The sequence below is a fragment of the Rattus norvegicus genome, chromosome 5, assembly GCF_021556685.1.
Source record: "Rattus norvegicus strain SHRSP/BbbUtx chromosome 5, alternate assembly SHRSP_T2T, whole genome shotgun sequence".
NCBI classification, from domain to species: domain Eukaryota; kingdom Metazoa; phylum Chordata; class Mammalia; order Rodentia; family Muridae; genus Rattus; species Rattus norvegicus.
In genome coordinates this window covers 157,523,303-157,545,574 of record NC_141538.1, presented here as the reverse complement: position 1 = coordinate 157,545,574, position 22,272 = coordinate 157,523,303, and the positions used below count along the sequence as shown (strand labels likewise).

General features: G+C 52.6%; 1 protein-coding gene across 10 annotated transcripts in view; it reads right to left on the bottom strand.

The window, feature by feature from the left end:
- Capzb (capping actin protein of muscle Z-line subunit beta) overlaps positions 1 to 22,272 on the bottom strand; it is a 100,287-nt gene that overhangs the window by 1,557 nt on the left and 76,458 nt on the right. For 6 of the 10 annotated variants that reach the window (NM_001436734.1, NM_001005903.2, XM_087548482.1 and 3 more), the window contains 4 exon segments: positions 2,390 to 2,466; positions 2,995 to 3,060; positions 9,647 to 9,763; positions 10,050 to 10,191. In NM_001436734.1, coding sequence (NP_001423663.1) covers positions 2,390 to 2,466; positions 2,995 to 3,060; positions 9,647 to 9,763; positions 10,050 to 10,191 — 402 coding nt within the window. 10 annotated transcript variants of the gene reach the window in all.

Below are 22,272 nucleotides of genomic sequence, written 5' to 3'. Positions count from 1 at the left end.
AAAGGGCCCCCGATGGTTCTGTTCACAACACATCGGTTAGTTAAGAGCGCACTAAACTATGTGCAGCAACTGTTGAGAGCTCATAAGCGGTGGAAGAGGCAGGCACATGCTCGACAAGCGGCTCAAGTTCACACGGTGAGAGCACTATGGAAAGTTTGTCCTCAAGTGCTGAAATGGGGGCGGGGAAGACAGAATAGGACAGAGAGGCGACTTGTGAAAATGCCCGAGGAGTCTTCAAGATGGTGAGGACAGGACCTGAGCCTGAAGCCACTGATGGCGTGTGAGCTGCTGCCCCTCAAGTATACGCTTGCCTCCTTTGGGTGTTCAGGATCTCAAGCCTGCCAGTGAGGAGCAATGTGAGGGCTCAGGCAGAACTGGGGTTGGGCAGGGAGAGGGGCACGTGTGGCTGGGCTCCCCACAGGGTATCTCTAGTTTGCTAGGGATGGCAGGAGGAGTGTTCCTTAAAAGGGGTTTCTCCACAGGGAGGCCTGGAGATGCCATCCAGGCTAGAACTGCAGGCTGCTTTAGACCTGAAGTCAGCACATGGACCAGACCACAGTGGCAGGGGAGTCCTCACAGGCCCTTGTCTGGGCTAGGCCTTTGGTGTCCAGCCCTGGGGCCTGTGGGTCCCTCAAGCCTTGTTTTAAAGCCCCCTCCTGAGATGCTGGCTGCATCTGCATTTGTGTTTGTCACAAGCCAAGTCATGGTTGTTGGCCATTGTCAACAAGCAAGATTGTTTTCCTTCCCATCAGCATGGTTGCCAGAGGACAGCTGCAGCTCGTCAGGAGCGGGTGTGGGCACAGAGCGCCTGGCAGTGGCCAGTCTGGAGGCCTGCAGGCCTGGCTTGGGGAGAAGTGCTCAACCACTCTCGGAGACTTAGAGGGAGACCAAGCTTTCCAAGGGCCCTGAGGTGTAGCTTCGGGACTTGTAGGATCCTTGGTAGAGGAGGTGGGAGGACCTGGCTATGCTGTCAGACCTGAGGTGAGTCAGCAGAAGCAGGGCACACAGCCCTTGCCCCTCAGGCCAGTGGAGTTGGGTGCACCTGGCGCCCTCTGCTGGAGAGGCTGTGACAGCGTCACAGGTTGAGCTCCATCAGGAGTGATAGCTTAAACCTGGCCTTTGCCCAGAGTCCAGAGTGCAGAGCACACACACCACACACACATGTTCACACTATGTGGGGCTAAGGCTATGCGTTAATGTGGCTGCCCACCGGCTGTGAGCGGACACAGGTTAGTGGCGGGGTCTCGGCGGGTTGGTGAGTCCTGTTTAGTGGGGAGGCCTCACACCCTTCAGACAGGATACCTGGGTCGGCTCAATTATCAGGCTGGATGTAGACCTGGCGCTGGGTCAGCACTTGAGAAAGTTCCCTCTGCAACTGCTTAAACTTGTGGTTGTCGGGGATAGCGTCAAGAGATCTAGAGAGTGTTCAGAGAGGATGAAGCCGCAGCGAGAGAGCAACAGCAGCGCCAAACGAGAGCCTGGCAGCCGTGGGAAAGGCAGAGGCAGAGAAGGCCACCACGGCACTGAGGCGGCTGCACACCGAAACCAGAGGTCTATGCTGGCAGTGACCCTGGTCTTTAGGGGTTCACACCTGTGTCCACACAGGCTTAGCTGTTCCTCATGCCTCCCTCATTACGGGGAATTGTGGAGGCCAGCCTGGCGGGGGTCCTGGCCCTCAGTGTCAGGCCTGATCAGATACTCAGGACCACTGGGGACCAGGAGGGGCTGCCTTACCTAAGGAAGCCTGCTGGGTGAACTCACAAGTGACACCCTGTCTTTCTGTTGACTGCAAAGGAACCTGGGCCAGGGAATGACATCAGAAGATTGGCTCCACAAACCCACAGCAGAGCTGGGCTGCAAAACCCTTCCCCATCATATCAGCTCTCCTACCCCGTCGGCACCCTGCCTCCCGGATGGGACAAGGCCACCGAGAAAGGAGTGGGAAAAGAGGAAGGAGCTCAGATGGGATCCTGGCCACATGACTCCAAGGCCAGTGCTATCTCGGTCCCTCCTCAGTCACGTCCCCGGTCCCCAGCTGGGTCCTGCCTCCCACTCACACTACAGCGAAGCCCGAGGCCTCAGTGAGTCCTCCCTGCTTCTGTAGAGCCCAGAGCTCTCACACGGACCCCAGGCCAGGATGTTCAGCTCTCTGCAGTGTCTTGAGATCTGTGTGGGGGTCAGTGGCCAACTCCACAGAGAAGGCATCAAAGGTTGCTGTGGTCAATGAGCCCAGCAACCAGAACTGGTAGAGGACACAAAGTGCTGAGCCAACTTCTGAGCCTTTCAAACTGCGAAGCCATCCCTGACCATGTCTTGTGCTGAGGAGCTGAGAGCCCAGGCTCAGATCACTAAGGAGTCCAGGAATCAAGCCCTAGATTTGGCACATTACCTCAGCCCGTTGACGATGTCCTTTGTTTTTCCAAAGTAGATCTCATTCAGCGTGCTTCTGATTTTGTTTTCCATGTCCTGGGAAGGGAGGTGAGTCAGTGGAGCCCGCAACCAGAAGCCAAGGCCCACACCCACCTGTCACCATCCAACCTGCAGTCCTTGCCTTGGCCACAGGGTGGAGCTGTGGGGCCACTCCCTTGTGCTAAGAGCCAGTGCCAGGCTGCCAGAACCCCACCTATAATTTGTGTTTTGGGTCTTTCCTTAGGCATGGAGGAAGCCAACACCTAGGGGCTGATGGCCAATTCTGACCACTGCTGGGAGCAGGTCTAAACCACATCACCAGAGCACTGCCTGGCCACCATCTCTGTGAACAGTTCTGTGAAACCAGAGAACGTATCTCCAGTCCAAACAACACTCCCCACTTCCAAATGGGACGTGGTGACAGGCGAGACTGTAGCAGCCGCAAGTGAAGCTGCTCCAAGGCCCCTAGTGTTCCAACGATCTGTTTGCACCCTGGGTTCAGATCACTGTTCACACACAGCGATCAGGGGAAACAAGGCCGAGCAGAGGCTCTGGGGTGGGTGGGCCTGGAGCCGCCCCACTCACCTCCACCAGGCGCCCAATGTTGGCTATGTGTGGGGAACAGTCACTCACAGTTTCGTCCTTCTCCATCTGCAAAGACACATCATTTAGTCAGAGAAAGTTGCAGCTCCAGAAAGCAGCCTGCCACCAGCACCTCACCAATATTCCTGCACCTCAGTCCTCTGTCCCCAGGTGCTGTCCCTGTGTGTCACAGTCCTCTGGTGGCTGGTGGCTCTGTGGAGCTGTTGTCACAAGGTCACTTTTCTAGCACCAATGACTCAGGTTTCGGGTTGTAAACAGCCCCGTCAGAAGGCATCCCGAAGCCCTACCATTTCTAGGGCAGAGTCTCTTGATGCTGCTCTGAGAATGGACTTCCCACTTAGCTCCTAGGGCCCCAACAGGGAGGGCAAAGAGCTGCATGGCCAGGTCACTCTGGCCTTGCCTGTCTTTACATACTCCTGGCAGCCACAGGTACAAACTACTACCCAGACTTGGGTGAGGCCTGGGGTGGCACTGGAATCCTCCTGTATCCCAACACTGCCACATCCTGACCAGCCCAGCAATGGCAGCCATGGACCCTGTCAGCTGAGGCCCGGCTAGGAGGGACTCAGCCTTGTCCAGCACCCTCACCACTCCAAGGCCAGGAGCTAGCAGTGCAAGGGAATGTTAGACTCTGGGGTTACAAAGCACAGGGGCCAACAGCCAGCTCAGTGCATGAACGGAGGAGTTGGCAGGGAAATATGTATCTGCTGCTGGTCTGGTTTCCCAGTGGAGCCTTATCTCCCTGACAAGGGTACGACAGAGAAAAGGGAGAACGGCCATCTTCAGATTCACGGGGAACCAGGAGAGTACTAAGTATTTAAAATTGTCAGTGTCTCCAGTTCCTTATTCCTGGACAGGACAAGGACCACTGAGATCAAGGTGTGGCATAACTCAGGAGAAGAGCTGGTAAAGCCAGGCCATGTGTAGGGGTAATCCCAGGATGCCGCAGGGCTGAGTGGCCTGGATTCTGTCACTACATGTGACAGAGTGGGCCCAACTGGTTCTAACAGAATTGTTCAGACAGGCACCTACTTATACTAGTTAGCACTGGATCGCTGAGGAACAGTGGGATGGCCATTTAGTGCCATGCTGCAAGCTGAGAACCCAGTGTGGAGTAATAGTCTGGACCCAAGGGCCTTCCAGAGCCACATGACTCTGCAGAACAGAGTTCTGGTACTGAACTTAGTAAGGGATTTCACTAAAAGCTGCCCAAAGGAGATGATGATAGGGCTGAAAGAGTCATCAGTGTCTTGGTCCCTAGTCTAGACCCTGAACTTTGCTGGGCATGCTTTGGCAACAGGGTCCCAGGAAGTCTTAGACTGTGAAATGTCTTTACAAAGCTAGAGTAGTGAGTGTTCACAACTGCAATGACAGCTATGGTCCCATTTCAGGTGTGGTCAGCACGGTGCTGGTGGAGCATAATTGTTGCTGAGTGAAAGTCGACTGCTAAGATGACTGGTCGGTGTGTGCACTGAATACAGCTGGGAGCACGCCTCAGAGAAAGGACAGGGCTTGCCACCCACTTCTGAAAGGAGGTCTCAGAACCCAACATCCCGTATGGGAATGGTTGCTGTGTCAGGCCTCAAGACTGCCTGGAGCTCCTCTGGTGGGGGTTTTGACCCAGTGACCTGTGCTTCTCCAGCCTGGTCTCTCAGTCCCCTGCTTTACGCAGAGAGATCCTTGCCTCCACAAGGAAGGCTTTGGGTTTCTCAAGAGCCATTTTAGTGAGCTGTGGCAGCTGTGGTGAGCGCAGCTCGAGGGTTGAAGGGCTCTCACCACTGGACAGATAAGAGTCCTGTGAGCAACTCAGTCCCTTGTCCCAACATGGTGCTTCAGAATTAAGAGCCACCTTCCAGAAGAGAAAGGCCAGAACCACTAGACCCTTAAAGAATGTGTGTGTGTGTGTGTGTGTGTGTGTGTGTGAGAGAGAGAGAGAGAGAGAGAGAGAGAGAGAGAGTGTGTGTGTGTGTGTAAGGGGGGGTGGACTCCCCAGGAGAACACAGGGGGCCTCGAAGCTCAAGATCCTGGCCCAGGCAGGCAGTTTCCACAGCCCCCTTGCCCGCCCCCACGGCGTCCCTCCTCTCCACACCTGGCTGGGGTCAGCTTGCTGGCAGCGCTGAGCCACCAGGAACAGAACTGTTTTTGTAACGCATATATTATTACACCCTCATAAAAGAAGCTGCCAGGAAGAAAACATTTTTATGTTCTGTGGCGGCACAGATGTCCCACAAGGTGGCTCCAACTGAGTCTAGAGTCAGGCCCCTGCTTGCTTGTCCCCATCAAGACCCTTTCCTCCTCTCTATGGCTGAGACGGGGAAAATCCAAGAAGAGCTTGAATCTGGTGACTGTAGTCCTCAAACAGGGGTGGCCAGCGTTTCCCACTCCACAAGTGTCTTTCCTAGTGAGTTCAGCTAACAAGAGGGCCGGCCAGCAGCAAGGTGGCTGCTTCTAGCTCATACCCAGGTGCACAGGGCCTTGCCCACCTTGACATCCAGGTTCTCGCCTTTACTGCACGCTAAGCTAATGAACACATATGCAGTGCCAGTGCATGCCTAGCAGCACATACTACTTGTTAAAGACGCACAATGCCCGGGCCCTGCTGCCCAAGTGCCCATCTGTGCCATCCACATGGGGCTGTCAGGCCAGAATTAACCCTGCCACCTAGCCAGAGACGATGCCCACACAGCATCCGAGGAAGAAGGCGTGTCCAAGGGTTGGACATGTGGAGGACTCATGGGAGCTGCGGAAAGAATCAGATTGGTGTGGGCTTTCAACTCTACAGAGCACACAGAACTTTAGAAAGTGTAAGATTTGGTCACAAGGCTATGGGCGGACAGGGCTACAGCCTGGACCAAGTTCTGGAGGATTCTGAAGGCAGTTTTCTTTGAGACAGCCTCTCTGGTGGGTAGATATTTATATATGTTTACCAGAAAAGCCAAGGAAAAAACCACAACTCTGGGTTCAGAAGTTCTGGGAAGCATTCAGTCCAACTCCTTGCGGCCAGCACCCCGGCCCTTCTGTTTTTTACCCTGCCTTCCACAGCTAGGGCTTGTGAGTGGGGGGCCTCACTTCAGGTTTTCTTGCCCAGGTCATCTGACAAGGGCTCAGCTCTTCTTAGACCACTTAGATGGCACCGTCATGACCACGCTCGCACCGAAGCCTGCTGCCTGCTGTGTTGCCAAAGCAGGCCAGCTATAAAGGTCTGCCCGCCTCAGTACCACCGACGGCAAGTAAAGGCCATGGGCTTGTCTTCTTACACAAATATCCTGCATGTCCTAACTGCCAAGCCCCGGTCAGGGAGGCCTTCCCATCAGGAGCCCTGGCAAAGACCGCTGGCTGCTGGGCCTTTCTTTCCTGAAGACCTGGGTGTGAGTGCCTGTGACTGATGGGGGAGGTCTTCTTGCAAATGACCAGTGAGCCCAATCTCCTCCAACATTCCACCTGTGTCTAAATATTTAGACTCTGAAAAGAAAATTAAGCGAACATCTGTAGGACTGCCCTGAATGGGAGTCTTTGGATCTCTTTCCAGAGGTTTACGGTTCGCCTGATTCCCACGTCTCTACTGTCACACAGGCGAAGTGACCTCTCCAGGCAGCTTCCTTTTCCTATCCAGGACTTGGCATGCCGCACCTTTTCACTTGCTCTCAGCCTTCCCACTGGGGCCTCTGTGGCAGCCTGCCAGGGGTACCTTCTGCCACCCCCTGACATGTGGAGTCTGCCTCGGCAGGAGGATGCAAGGAAGCTGTAATAAGCTCCCGGAAGGCCCCGGCTTCCATTCCCATCACCCCCAAAGGACTATCTCTCATCTAATGGATGTCCCCAAGAGACAGCTTTGAGTGGAGGCAACAAAGGGACACAGTGAAGGGGGAGGCAACAGTCACAGCAGGGTGTCCTGAGCAGCTGGGGCCATTTATCATGGTGACAGGTGCCACCAAGAAGGGTTCTCAACTCCCTCAATGTACTCCCAGAAGTCATATAAGGAAAACAGGACAAGGAGCAAAACCGTATCATTCCTGGGACGGACCCCCAAGGAGAATAGCCCCTGGGTTTCTGTACATGGGGCCTGGGAAACTGGGAAGTGGGGAGGCCGCTGGGGTCAGGCTGGTGAAGAACTACACCAGGGACATGGGGACCTGCTTGTCTTTGATGAGGAATGTGCCTCACAGCTGGACAGCATGGCATGAGGGTCAATGCCAGGCACCATGGGCCTGGTAAGAACGTCCTTCCTGACACCGAGTGGGTACTTATGACAGAGGAAGGAAACCCTCTGCCTACTGATTGCCAAAACTGTGGAGAGAGAGAGAGAGAGAGAGAGAGAGAGAGAGAGAGAGAGAGAGAGAGAGAGGGAGAGGGAGAGGGAGAGGGAGAGGGAGAGAGAGAGAGAGAGAGAGAGTGTGTGTATGATCACTTGCAAATGGACAGCACCAGAGCACTGACCCAGAGAGTATATGGGAGAAAGGGCATTCACTGCATTAGACCTTGTGGGTTCAATCCCAGATCTGCTACTTTGGTTCTAGTCAGTTATGTAGTGGCATGAGTGGGCCTCAGTTCCCTCACTTGTTAAATTCACTGCCTAGAATCTACTCAGCAGAGACGGCCATGAACCATGTCTGCTTGCTGTGCTATTCACACAGCCTTCTTGGAGCCCTAGTCACCCTTCCAAGACAACCACAGGAAAATGTCCAGGGCTCACATGGGACTGAGTCGAGCCGCTTGCCTTCACTGACTGCCTGCTCAGGAGTTTGCTGTTAGTGTGTATCTGTCCATCTGTGGAGCCTCCTCTTTACAGCTACTCAGAAGGAGGTGAGCCTCAGCCTTAATCACCGGGATGAGTTACGGCTCTGGTCCTGAGGGTGACAGCAGCACGGGTTTCCTCAGGAAAGCCCCAAGAGCGCAAGGCAGCAGAGGCGATACAGACAAGGTGTGCTGAGGACAGCCACTCAGCAGGCTGAGTTTGGCTTGGCAGGGCCACTGAGTATGGCATTACTGAGCCAGATGCTGGCCATGGGCTGGCAGTGCTGACTTAAACTATTAGGGAGACGGATGACTAAATATGTGTGCAGGTCACTGTACATGGGTGTGATTACAGACAGTTCCCAGCAGCAAGAGAAGCAGGAAGCAGCCTCCGGATGGACTTATGGGTTCCCACCCATTCACTGAGTAGCAGGGAGAAGGGGGGCAGGCTGTGTGGAAGCTGGCTGCCCAGGGACTTGGCTGGCCCGCCTATGTAAAGGGCCTGAGACACTGAGGGCGCATGCCCACACAGCAGGACGAGCTCTGTCTAGAGGACCTGGGCTCCCTGTAGCCGCTAACCTTGACAACGACACAGGTTGTGATGGCTTTGCACAGGAGACTGTAAGGCTCCAGTGGAACCAAGATGCACCCCAGATGTGCAGGCTGGCACTGGCCTTACTGCCTTTGCACCACTGTTCTCAACTGCACATAGGCACCCGTGCGGCCTGTAGAACTCAAACCTACCTAAGAAAGGGTTATGAACCCAAACTTTTCTGCCATGTAACATTCTTAAGAGCTATCAAAAATAAAACTATCGGGGCTGGAGAGATGGCTCAGTGGTTAAGAGCACTGACTGCTCTCCCAGAGGTCCTGAGTTCAAATCCCAGCAACCACATGGTGGCTCACAACCATCTGTAATGAGATCTGATGCCCTCTTCTGGTGTGTCTGAAGACAGCTACAGTGTACTCACATATATAAAATAAATAAATAAATCTTTAAAAAACAAAAACAAAAACAAAACTATCTTGGGTGGTATGGGTACTGTGAAATGAGCCTTCTAGGCAAGTACTCTGCCCTTGAGCCTCACCACTGAGCCGCCTCCCAGTCCCCAGTAGAATACTCTCGTTAAGAAGAGAGTCTTTTGAAGCCAGATATTCAAGGAAGGGAAGGGCTCTATGTATCGGGCTCCTAAGCGCTTCCCGTCCTGAGCACCTTTGCTGTGTGTCGCCTGCTCCTCTGTGCTCCCCTACGTAAGATGGGCGGGGGTGGAAGGGGTCCTGAGGGTTATAAACACACAACTCTGGATGGAGTATCAAGGGTCTGAACACTGTCTGGGTGCATCTAGAGGTTCCTAATGTAGATGCTGAGAGACAGGGCGTGCAGTGCCAGGAAGTCCAAGCTCTACGTTCTGCCCACAGCCTGAAAGAGGTATCTTAGAATATGGCTACTAGAGACACCCAAGCAAAGGACAGGTGAGCGACAGATGGGACGGGCTCGGCAAATCTTCATGTGCACGAAGCTGGAGAATGAGCATGAAGATCCGAGCTCCCCTCCAAGAGCCCTCAGCCTCCACTAAGCAGGAGCTCAGACCTGGTCAGGGAGCAAGCACTGGGACTAAACTGTGGGGAGCAGCTCGTGTGGAGCCCACAGCCTGACCACTAGCAAACTCAGCAAAGCGTGACACCAGGCCCTGGTAGGTGACAAGCTGGCAATCCCTCGGTCCTACTACAGCGGGCAGCTGCCTGTCAGACAGCTGAGCTGCAGTGACGTGTGAACAGGAAGCACCCCTAAGCAGGTGGACTGGCAGCTGGCCACACACGCTCTTTCTAGTCTGGGCAAAGTGCTCATTTGCTTCTGGTACCAGTGGACACTGGCGAGAGGCTGGAGTGAAAGCTCTACCTGTCTGGTTAGGCTGCCTCCCAGGTTCATGGTGCCTGAGCCGGATTTGTTGGTTTGCAGCCATAGCATCACTGTGGAGGTCAACTTGTAATGGGCAGTACGGCCACTGGACTTCTCCTGGGGGACAAGGTAGAGAAAATAACCTTGTGAACCTGAGTTGAGGAGGGAGACATGGAGCCCCACCGACCCCCCTCCTGACACCAAGGCCATTCCTCTCTTAGAAGATTCCCATGTCTGCACGAGGCAGAACTGTCACCGTGCCTTCAGTTCTCTGGGGACTTTCAGCATCAATGATCATGTCACCCTGACTTTACCCACACGGCTCTGGGTATGTGTAGGAGTTGGTAGGGTTCATATCCTGCACTGGGAGGCTGGCTGCCGGTTGGGGTGGAGCACTGTCTACCTGCACTTCCACCACGTGGATGGAATCCCAGCAGCCTTTGATCTTCTTTGATCCATCCCCAGCCTTCTTTATGAGGATCACTCCAGCAAAGCCATGATCGAGATCCCAGAGGTAGACTGATGAGACACCACCTTCAAAATACCTGCAAGAGACGCCCGTGGACCGACCGTTAGATGCCAAGCCGAGCTCTGGGACTCTGGCCCTCTGGCCTGGGTACCACACTGTTGTAGCAATGATGCTCTTAGAGACACTCTAGACACCTGTGTAGGATTAAGGACCCTCCACACAATATCCCAGGGCTGACATTTTGACCTGGCCTGACCATCCTAAGACTGCAGAAGCAGAAAAGCAAGACCTTAGGAGCCAGGAAAGTCAGTCTTGCGTTTGAGCGCTGTCTCTGACAAGGTTCCTGAGCTCTCTGGGCTTCGGCTTCCTCCCCGTTACAGGATCCAGCACAGTGTGCCCTCGTCATCGCACAGAGCTGGCCATTGCTGTTAAAGGTTGCTTCCAGAATCAACTGTCACCTTGTTTAACATTTCTATCTTTCAGGAAGGCTGTCTGCAAGCCTGCTCCACATCACAATTCAGAAAGCCTTGCTGGAGAACCCCAACAGAAGAAGGGCTCTGTGTGTGTGTGTGTGTGTGTGTGTGTGTGTGTGTGTGTGTGTGTGTGTGTGTGTGTGTGTGAGAGTGTGTGTGAGTGTGTGTGTGTGTGTGTGTGGTTGGGGGGGGACGACAACACTTCCTCCTCAGGGTCAGTCAACACTAAAAAGTCCACAAATCTGACAAAACAAAAAGGAAGGGGAAGAACCAGAGGCCATTCGGCTAGGGTCCCAAACCCAGGGGTGACGGATGGATGGCCGCTAAGACCTAAGTCCAGCTGCTGTGACCTCACACTCCACTAATAACCAACCAACCCCAGGAAATTGCATCTCTTGTGGCCAATATTTTCCTCACCATGAAACCCAGTGTCTAACCTCGGGTAGAGCCCATCAGTGAAGCAGACAGAGCTCAGGGCTGGCATTGTGGGGATGGAGCCTCGGCCCCACAGCAGGTTCATGGTGGGCCTCAGGCAGACAGGGGCTGATGCCAGTGCTGCTTTGATTGGCTTCATTAGCCCATGTAGTCAGGGACAATATGCAAAGGGGGTGATTAGAGGCTAGGGCACTGAAGAGAAAAAGGGTAGTGTACACCCAAAAATGATTATTTGGGGTGCAGAGGGTGGCTTTGGCAAGAAGAATCCTTGAATTTCAGATCCTCCTGCCTTGGTTTCCTGAGTGCTGGGGTACTGGTATGAAAACTATTGCTTTTGAAATTAAAGTATATTCAAGATTAACAAGCACCCGTGGCTTAGGTCACAAAAAATCTGTTACACAATAAAAAAGCCACATGATAAATGTTAACATGGAAAATGAGGGGAGAGAAGGAGTCCTTGGGGCGTCAGCTCCATGCCTATAGCTCCACACCTTTAGGCTCTGATGAAAGAAAGAACGCCATGTACACCAAATGTTCACAGGCTTTCTCCTCCTCTGATTTGCTAAGATGAACTGTGCTGCTGGTTCACACTGGATTCCCATGCTAAGTCGTCCCAGAGACGTGGTGCACATGTCTGGCAGCCCAGCATTTGAGAAGCCAAGGCAAGATTCCTGCAGTCTGAGTCCAGGCTAGTCAGAGCGGCAAGAGCAAGGCCCTGTCTCACAGCAACACGAGGTGTTACAATCAGAGGTGCACAAGCCCTGTGTAACTGCCCTGTCATTTCCACCAAGGCCTTGGGCATCACCAGGGTGTCTTGTGGGCATCAGTCCAGTCGCACCTTTTCTGCAATTTGATCTTGATTTGAAAACACACACCCCTGCCGCCGCCCACAAACAAGAAACACACCAGAGCACAGCCGAGGCAAAACCAGAGTTCCTGTCCTGCCAAGGACACGGATCTCCCCACCCCCCAGCCCTGTAGTCACACAGTGCCGGTGCAATGGCTGTTCTGCCTTCCACTCCTACTTCCTGAGGAGGTGCCACTCTGCCCCTGACTCCTAGCTCCTTCACACATGGTTCCCAGGACTGGCCCAGGCTTCACCTTTATTGTGAAGGAGGATCAAACAATTTCTGGTATTGATGTCCATCAGCCAGGGTGGGACACAGCAGGCTCGCCTAGTAGACACCGGTTAAATGTCTATGGGCCAAGTCTATGGCTCACAGGCACAGATGGGCACCCATGGGACAATGCTCAGGACCATCCCTTGGTAAATCCAGGATGCTGGCCAACAACCCTACCTACCCCAGGGCATTAATACTTTATCTTGTTTTGAAACTCCCCCCCCCCCCCCGGAGATGGGGACCGAACCCAGGGCCTTGCACTTGCTAGGCAAGCGCTCTACCACTGAGCTAAATCCCCAACCCCGTTTTGAAACTTTCTGCAAGCGTCCCTGTTCCCTATAGCACAAGAGAGACAAACTGTTGTGCTCTGGGACCTGAGGAGCCATGTCTCCTGGGTTGTGCACACACTAAGGCATGTCCCTGGGGTACACAGAGATGGACTAGTCACCTCTAGGACAACCACGCTGGATGAGACTTGGTGGCAGCAGATTTTCTGACACAAGTTCTCAAGTTCTGGGGCCTCTGCTCTAAGCAAAGGAGAGGCACAGCCCACAGTAGAAGCAAAAAGTACTTCTGCCGGATGTTTCCTTTCCTGCTCTGCCCACTTGGCCCTGCAGAGCACAGGCCCAGAGTCCCGGCCACCACCATCCTTCCTCCATGTACTGCTTGAAAAGCCTCCTGTCGTGTTGTTCTTGTCACAGGCCCATTTCCGTGAGCTGGCTCAGGCTGCCCTGGCGGGGACCAGCAGACACAGTGCCTTGAAAGCGTTTGTCAACATTATCCAGTGACCAGTACAAAAGCACCAGATGACCTAAAGTGAATCCCCTAGGACACATCCTCAGTGCTGCAAGTGTTTATAAGGTGGAACGGGCTGTCTCAGCTCTGCACTCCGGCCGGAAACCTGGCCCCTGCTCTGGGCAGTGTCTCTCAGGTACTTTAGCTTCTCCCCCAGGCCACACTGGCTGGGTCTAGAGTTTCAAATGCTAGAACTGAAGGAGGTGGAAATATAAGCCCGAGGGTGACCTCCTTGTGGGCTCCCCTCCCTGAATTAGAAAACTTCTTTCAAGAAAAATAAATTTAAAAATCATCCCATAATACCATAAATCGACATTTCCCACAAATCTAATTTTTCCAAAGTTTCTTCCAGTCTTTGTTGAGTCGTTGGACTTTTATGTAACGGTAAGGGCCGATGCCAGGACAAGCGAATGTGGCATTTTTCACAAGGCAGCTGACGCTCAGCTCTTTTCCACAGTGGCTGGTGTCCCCTTGGGAGATTCCCTACTGGCCACAGAGCAGAGGCCATGCTGCCAGTGGCCTGCCACACCCGCTGTCCCCAGGAACTGGGGTGTTCTCTGTTGGAGCAGGGCAGACAAGATGAGACTTGGTTCCTCAGACTGAGCCCCAACAATTCAAGAATGGACTTGATTACACACACCAAGAAGGGGGACCTCAGGGAACTCAGCTGCAAGTCTCAACAAGATGGCCTAATACAAAGGGACTGAAACCAGGGAGATTAGGAGGGCCATTCAGAAGCCCCAGGTTTGCTGGCAAGCCCTGTCAGAAGGGAGGTGGTCATGGGGTGCTCAGACAGTTGTACCCCCATTATATGGTTTATGGTTTCACTCTGTGCGTGAAGCATTAATTAAAGAAGGACCTCAACAAGGCTTTGAAAACTTACTCTTACCTACTGTACTTTGATCATGGTGACATGAAACACGGAAACAAATAATTTTATGTGGCTCACATTTATGAGTTTTACATAAAGGCTTTTGTGGGTATTTTAAGAATGTGCTAAAATGTTGTCTGAAACCACATGAAGCCAGGGGAGGCGTTGCCCGCCAGAACTAACAGCACACACATGGAAGCACTTTGATTGGCCTTTGTACATTTAATGAGTCAAATAGTATTAATTCTGTTTAAATGTCAGCATGCTATTTCAATGAGGTGGCTTGGCCATGGCTCCGTGCCTGCTCTCGGGCCTTACAGGTCAACAGGACTGAGGAATCCAATGTGGCCAAGCACTGAGAAGTTAGGGCATCCAGTGGATAGCACTCTGAACTCTAACTTGAGGTTCTGACAACATCAAAACCCCCAGATCTCTAAGGCCTGAGGAAGAGGGGTCCAGGAGGGACAGACCACAGGGCTCCCACAGCAAGGTGTTTTGTCAGGCGGGAGGGAAAGCATTGCTTTGGAGAAGAAAGCACAGGCTCTTCTCAGGCCTCCCTCCCTCATGGAAGGGGAAGAACAGAGGGAGGTAATCACAACACCCAACCCAAACGCCAAGTGGTCTGCTCCAAGCAGGAGACAGGAACTAGCTCTCAGGAGGACCAGAGATGTCACTTTGGACACAGTTGGGCCATAAAGGGAGGAGTTGGGCCCTAGAAAGCCTCACAGCAGACTCAGTGACAGATCACCAGGGTGCATGCATGTGTGCATGTGTGTGTGTCTGTGTCTCTGAGTGTATGGGTGTGTGAGTCATTATCTTTGCTGGTATCAGAGGAGCAGACACACCAGCCATAGGTCTTATCAGAAGCCCTGGTGGCTCTGGCTGTCTACAAAGGAGAACAAACCTGTGGTGTGGTCGTGTAGCTGGGACTTGAGAAATGAGGGTTTCAGGAGAAGAAGCTATAGTTCCTTCATTTGAGGATGACAAGGTGACCACTAAATGACTTGGGGCACAAGGGGCACCTGTGCACTGAATGAGGCAGGAGGCACAAGGCAAGACCCTCGGAGGGGTTGGCTACTGCCAGTGAGGCTAGTCACAAGTATGCACCTACATGAGCGTACTCCACCTTCCTTAAGATCCTTAATGGATCACGACTTGTCTTCTGAGTTCCAGGGGATTACTCCCTGAAAACCTCTTTCCAGCTGCATACCATCAGTCACATACAGAGTCCACGCCACATCTGCACTGCAGAACCAAAAGGCAGAACATACCACACTCAAAATGGCCTACTTAGAGAAGTAAAAGCGGCATTCCGGCCCGAGGGCTTTATGGGGTGTTTGATGCCGAGGTGTACAGAGCCCTTGGATGGAAACTTGTGGGAACCCGAGCTGTAACTGTGACCCACCCAATCTGCAGCCTTGGCCAGCCTGGCTGCAGATGGAATGAGGAGATGGGCCCTGAGTGGCTTTGGAAGCTGGCCTACAATCCTGCCTCCTGGGACAGTGGCCAGGTCTGAATGCAAAGGTTTCACATGAGTCCCGGGCCACAGCCTCGAAAAAGGCTGTAAGGCTAAGGCCAGGACACTTTGCACCATCCGAGAAACAAACTGTGGTTCTAGGGTTCCCAGGGGCCTCTCTTCAGCCACGGGCCTCTGCCTGGGCAACTGGGATCGGGCCATGAGACTCAGCAGACTCAGACCTGGGTTAATCATGATACTGACCAGGCCTACTGATCCAGCCATGTCAGAGGCTTGAGGAAGAAATGAAGCCTCAAAGATGCTACGTGGGGATTTTCTTCTATTTACTAAATAAAGTCAAGACATCCAGGGATGGCTACACAAACCTATAAGCCCATCCCTCAGAAGGTTGAGGCAGGAAGGTCTAGAGTTCGAGTGATTCTCAAGCAACTTGGGCAAGCCCCTGTGTGAAGTAAATAAAGGTATGGGCTGGGAGACCACTCTCTACGTGAGAGAACTTTCTGTGTAAACAGGAGGATCTAAGTTTGAGTCACTAGCACCCACATAAAAAGTGGGGCTTGGCCAGTGACATGGCTTAGCAGGTAAAGACACCCAAATTGACAAGCCTGACAATTAGTTCAATCCCTGGGGCCCGCAAGGAGGAAGGGTAGAGCTGACTCCCACAAACTGTCCTCTGACCTCCATACGCACACCCATGCAAAACGAATACATTAAAAAATATAAATTAAAAAGGAAAAGAAAAGCTGAGGCCAGATGTAGGGGAAAGCTCTGTAACCCCAGCACTTGGGAGGCAAAGGCAGGCGGAACCAGTCTGGTCTACAGAGTGAGTTCGTCTAGACAAGGCTACACAGTGAGACCCTGTCTCCAAATCAAATCAAATCAAATCAAAACAAAACAAAAAATCCAAAACAAATGACAATCCACAAAGAAGAAAAGCCAGGCATAGCCACAGAAGTGTGCTTGCCTGTCGGGAACTCACTAGCCAGCTACCCTCACTCAAAGGCTAGCTTCAGGCTCAGTGAGAGACTCAGCCTCATGGGAATAGTGGAGAGCAGTAGGGAAGGCACCCAAAGGCTCCTCTGGCCTCTCATGAGGACACTTGTGTACACACACACACACACACACACACACACACACAACCTAAATAAGGCCAAAAACAAGGCTGGGAATATTGATTGGTACCAACATGGTGCCAAAGACTATTTCCTTGTGTGGAAATCAGGGAGCTGGTAAGAAAGAGTCTCTTGGTCCTATTCCCGGGACCTGGGGCTGCACAAGGCTTAAGAGGTAGATACTGGACTCTGTAAGAATTGGTTCATAACATCCTTCATTTCTGTCAAACATTTGTTTCGGACACCTGGCAGCGGAAAGCTCTGCCTTTTAGAACCTCCTGGAGCGGGAACATCACACTCCTTACCCTGTCCTCCCACAGAACTCAAGATGGCTCCCACGGACTCCAAGAGTTTTCCGGTCTTTCAATCGTGCAGCGTGTTTCTCCTGTCACCCATCTATCTGCACAACACCCTGCAGCTCGTCAGGACCCTTCTTATGGTGGGAGAACAGAAAGCTAATACCTGAGCCTCACGTTAACCAGAGCGCTGGGGAGAACAGTACATGGCTCAGCAGGCCACATCGAGGTACACGCTGAGCCTACAGTCACCCCAGTGACACCTGCTGCCAGCCACTTGCTCCCACTCTGCCCGTGGATTCAGAGTCTGCTGTTACCTACAGCCCCTGGGCCACCCTCCCACAGAGGTCTCTGTGACTCAGAATACATGAGAGGAAGAAGTGAGGCAAGAGAGTAAGCGTGCTTTCTAGACAGTACAGTGAGGCCCCAGCAAAGGCCCTGCAGAGGAAACTGAAGTCAACATGGAGGAGCTATGCTCTGGCACCTCTGTCAAGATGAAGGCAGAACAAGATAAAGGACCTCTGAGAGATCCACTGACTAAGGGAGGCTGGCTGCAAAGGTGCCCAAGGGTCTAGTAACCCTGTCAGAACGGTCTAACTGGTGGGTGCCCTTCATCTAGTGCCAGGCTGGCAGGGGTAGCTGCTCTTGGATTCTCAAACTTTCCCCTTGCCTTCTTCACCCTTCTGTCATGGACGCAGTCTTCCAAGACCTCACTACCTAGTAGCACAGACTGTCTATCACGGATGGCCGCTGGGACACCGAGGCCTCACTACTTAGTAGCACAGACTGTCTGTCACAGTTGGCCTCTGGGACATTTTTACTCTAATCACCATGTGGACATGGCAGGGACAAGGTCACATAGACGAGGCTCTCCTCGTGATGACAGAGTTTGTGGTAGGGAGGAAAAAACCACAGAACAGAGCCATCCTACCAGGAACTGAGGTTCTAACTCCCAGACAGTAACTTCTTCATGTCCCTCCCCAGACTGAAAGTGCCAAGTCATCGGTCACCAACAGTGGTTGGCTTCTCGGACCACCCCTCACATCCTTCTGATGTGAGAAGGGTACTGTTTCCCACACGTGAGAGCGACTTAACTTCAGCTCAGGAAGAGAAGAGCCTCCAGGGTGCCTGGAGAGGTTCTGAGCCTGGCTGCCTCCTATCTCTGTGACCAACATTCCTTTTGCACTCACTGGCTACAAACTCCTGATTTGCCTATCTTCTGCCAAGAGGAGGACCCAGGAGCTGCCCACACGGACTGGAGAGAAGCCCAGAGAACTGCAGATGTCCGCAACTCCAGGGCGAAGCAATAGGTGCTCTGACTGGCTACACCAGCTCAGTTGAAGGGTGTACGTGGACAGTTCGTCTAGAGACAGGAGACAGAGACAGAGGTCAAGAGTCCTGGCCTCAGTAGCTGTTAGCAGCATGGAATATTCCCCTTTGGCTCCCTGTATGCTCTGAACGCCCAGGAAGCATTCCCTCAGAAACATGAAGTGCTGTTTCATGTAAGCGAAATCCCACCTCCACGGCCCTGGGAGCTAGTCTTAGCTACACACAAAATGGAGAAATTAACCTTGGCTTCGAATGGCTGAGTTCAGATATGATACAGAAACCAGGTCACCCTTGTTTATATGTGAACAGCTGTTTTCACCACAGTTTATAGAACATGTCTCAGTCTGCCCACGAACTTGGGGCAGGTATTCTGTGGAAATTCCTTCCAGTACACACAGGTGCAGTGATCCCTTGAGCAAGCATTCCGATGGGTTTAGGCATGCGCGACTTTAATGCCAGCCAATGCTCACACACGGACATCTGGGCCGCTGCTGTCCTTTATGGCCTCTCTTTACAGCCTTCTGGTTTTTGACTTGAAGGGAAATGATGAAGACCTCTCTGGAAACAACCGTGTGACTGGAGGGGCTTGGGGATCTGATGAGGCATCTACACTTAACACTGCACTCACTGCCTCTGCTTGGACACTCCTCACAGAAATGCAGCCAGCTCTGTGGAGCCCAGCCCTTGAGCAAGGTGACACTCAGGGCTCTGGGGCTACCAAACCATCTCAATTAACCAAAGCTGCTTTTTTTTTTTTTTTTTTAAATTAGTTTTGGGCTAGAGGCTTTGAATACATGATTTCAGAGTTAGAAAAACTGTAGGGGCTGGGGAGATGGCTCAGTGGACCCAGTGCTTGCTATGTAAGCGTGAACATGTGAGTTAGGATTCCCACAACCCACATAAAAAAGCTGGCCATGGTAGTGTGGGCTCGCTGGACAGCCAGGCTAGCTAATCAGTGAGCTCAGGTTTAATTAGAGACTTTGTCTCAAAAAAATAAGGTAGAGATTAATAGAAGAAAACATTTGATGTCAACCTCTAGCCTCCACGCATGCTTCCCTACACATATACAAGAGGACATGAGCCTGTGCATGTGTGAACTCTCATACATACAACCCCAAGCAAACCAAACTATATGCCAGAAAGATCGGGACTGTGTGTAAGCCACAGGCTGGGATGGTTGTCTGGAACGACTGGGTTAAGGCTTATATTCTGTGCCCACAGCACCAGACTGACTGGCCTCGTGGAACATCCCACCTGCAGGCAAGTGACATACAACCTTCAGGCTGTAATTAAATGTACACATGAAAACCACCAGAAAATCAGAGCAGGCAAGGAACCTGTTGGTGGCTCAGGAGCCAGGGAACACCACTTTAGACCTCTACAGGGAATTCGGGAAGGAAAGCCCCTGCCTCAAGGAGCATCATGGGACTCTATCCTTGATCACCTGTTCCAAGCAACCACTGCTCTGTCCGCCTGTCGACTGCCTCGAAGGCAGCTGGCCAGGGGAGTGGGGCACTCTGCAGAGACGAAGCTTTGACAGTGGGGGAGCTAGCCATCCAGAGATGTTTTATTCCAGCATGCAGAACCGCAGAAACCTGAGCGTGACTGAATGCCATATGGTTATAGGAACCCAGAATTTGGGCGGAATCAAAGTCCCTGATGCTGGCTCTGAGGGATCATGTTCATAAACGATCTGCCCTTCCACATACTCCTGCTTTCCATCTGATTTTTTACAAGTAGATGAGACTCAGACAATGCACACAATCCCCCACTGTAGTCTCACAATGAAACTCAGACAATGCTTACACACCAAGGTGACCAATCCCCGACGGTGCCAGACGATGGGAATGGGAGTGAGCTCATCAACACGAGTCTCCTGGAGGTGTAATGGTACATTCTACAGGGGCTCTGGGAACCACAGTGGAGACCCATCTGAGAGTAGCAGGATGGAGATAGGGGAGGCAGGTCGGAGAGCCCCAGGAGAGCTCAATCCACTCCGAGGGTGCAGAGGGTCCTCACTAACCCATCTTCCCACTCAATTACAACAACTCAACTGCCATGGGCCTGGGTCCTTAGCCGCTCCCACAAGGCAAGATGCTTTTTGAGAGCTGAAGACCTATGTGAAGTGACAGGGAGAGGGCTACTGTTACATGCTGGTCTCACCAGGTCTAGAATTTTATTTTCTTGCATGTTCTCCATTGTCTCATGTTGACTTGGTTCCCTCTTCCTCCTCAGCCTGTTGTGGGAGCTCTGAACACAAGACCAAGGTCCTGGGCCGGCAGTCCTGTTACTGGAAAGCACAGGGCCTTGAATTACACACCTCACTTGGCCAGAGGGAGGGAGAGCCGGAGCCTTGGGACCAGCCAGTCAGTCTTTCTTTGTTGGGTCTTTCTGTTCCAGTCCACATGCCAGGGCCATGGAGCCTTTCAGAAGCCCGCCTTGAGCCATTGCCCATGGGACCATGCACCTCTCCCTGCCGGCTCTGTTTAGAACTGCCCTTAAATTAGGCCCATGCCTTCTCCACTGCTCAGCACAATCGTGGGTCGCCTTGCCTGCTTCACGGCTATGCAATGCCTTGGCTCAAGGATGTGCTAGGAGGGGCCACAGGGCCCAGTACAGAGCTATACTCACAGCCAAGACATCAGAATGGGAAGAGGGAGAAGGCTGGGGACCCAGGTGGCCAGAGTTTACCTGTGTGTCCCTTGCCACAGTGGTCCTCAGACTTCCATAAAACTACTTTTATTGCTACTTCAAAACTGTGATTTTGTTACTGTTCCATGAATTGTGATATAAAAACTTTTGGAGATAGAGGTTTGCTGAGGAGGCCACAACCCACAGGTTGAAAACACTGCTTTAACAGCTATGAGACTTCAGGATCTTATAAGGGATGTGTAACTTCTGCACAAGACATTTCTACAGTTTACACCTCATTAGGGGATAGTAGGCTGGCCCCAGAGTCCAAGGACTCACACTCACAGCAGCCAAGGCTGGTCTAACCAGCAGGCTTTCTAGAGCCCACGGCCTCAAGCCTGTTTGGCAGCTCTCCACCTATGCAAGGCAGACCTGATGATCACCCCAGCTTGTTCTCCGGCACGTCCCTGCCCTGATGCGTCCGTCAGCCACCTTCTCCAGCACGTCCCTGCCCTGATGCGTCCGTCAGTCACCTTCTCCAGCACGTCCCTGCTCTGATGTGTCCGTCAGCCACCTTCTCTGGCATGTCCCTGCTCTGATGTGTCTGTCAGCTACCTTCTCCAGCACGTCCCTGTTCTTTATTCCCTCAGAATCTACTGTGACTCATCTTCAGTACTTACAAGATGGTGCAGGCATCTGCCCATTTGTCTGTCTTGGTCCTGTTTCTGCTTCTTCAGCCTACTGGGTGGGAGCCATGTGAGGCAGGGCTGGGTCTGGCACTATCTTGGCTGAATGTACAAAGCCTGGCCTAGACCATGGGATGCTCTCTATAAATGACTGCTGAACAGCCGCTCCAGCTACCATGATAGGAACCATCAGTGCCTGCCTGTGTCCTCGCTGTACCCCAAGGGAGATTTCACAAGAATCACTAACTTTAGCTCCCAGACATTTATTTGATGCCTTGCTATGTGGGTGTTGGCTAAGCACAGCTTGGCCTGTGGCACTGATGCACAGCTGTCCCTGTGACAAGGCCACCACTGAAATAGCCCCATACCCCTCTCAGACACTCAGAAGGGCTCTACATGGTAACTGCAGAGTTAAGTGTGTGTCATGGGAAGCCAACTTTATACCCAAGTTACTCAGTGAGGAAGGGTAGAGAGGAGCCAGGTCGACCCCCAGCACACCCTCCATGGACTCATGGAATGGGATGATGATTTCACAGTGGTGCCTGAACCTCGAGACAGGAGGCCATCCTCAGCTCCAACATGGCTTCTCAACTCTGCAGGGTTTCCCCAGGGAACTTCTCTCTGTCACTTCCAACTGTCCCAAAGGAGTGGGCCCTGAGTGCCATCCAGGAGGGCTGTACCTTACAGCACACAGCCCAGGGGAATGTAGTTTTGGGGTTCTAGGACACTAAGGTGACAGGCTTTAGCATACAAATGTGTTGCTCTCCCTCCTTTCCTTGCTGGGCCAGGGGTGCTTAGATGTCAAATCCTGGGAACAGGAATTAGGGAGCCTGGAAAGGCCATCTACCAAGCACCCCGACTACTCCTGCAGAGGCTCCTGGGCTTCTGGGACTGCCACAGGGACATCAACCCTGGTTTACTCTGTAAAGTT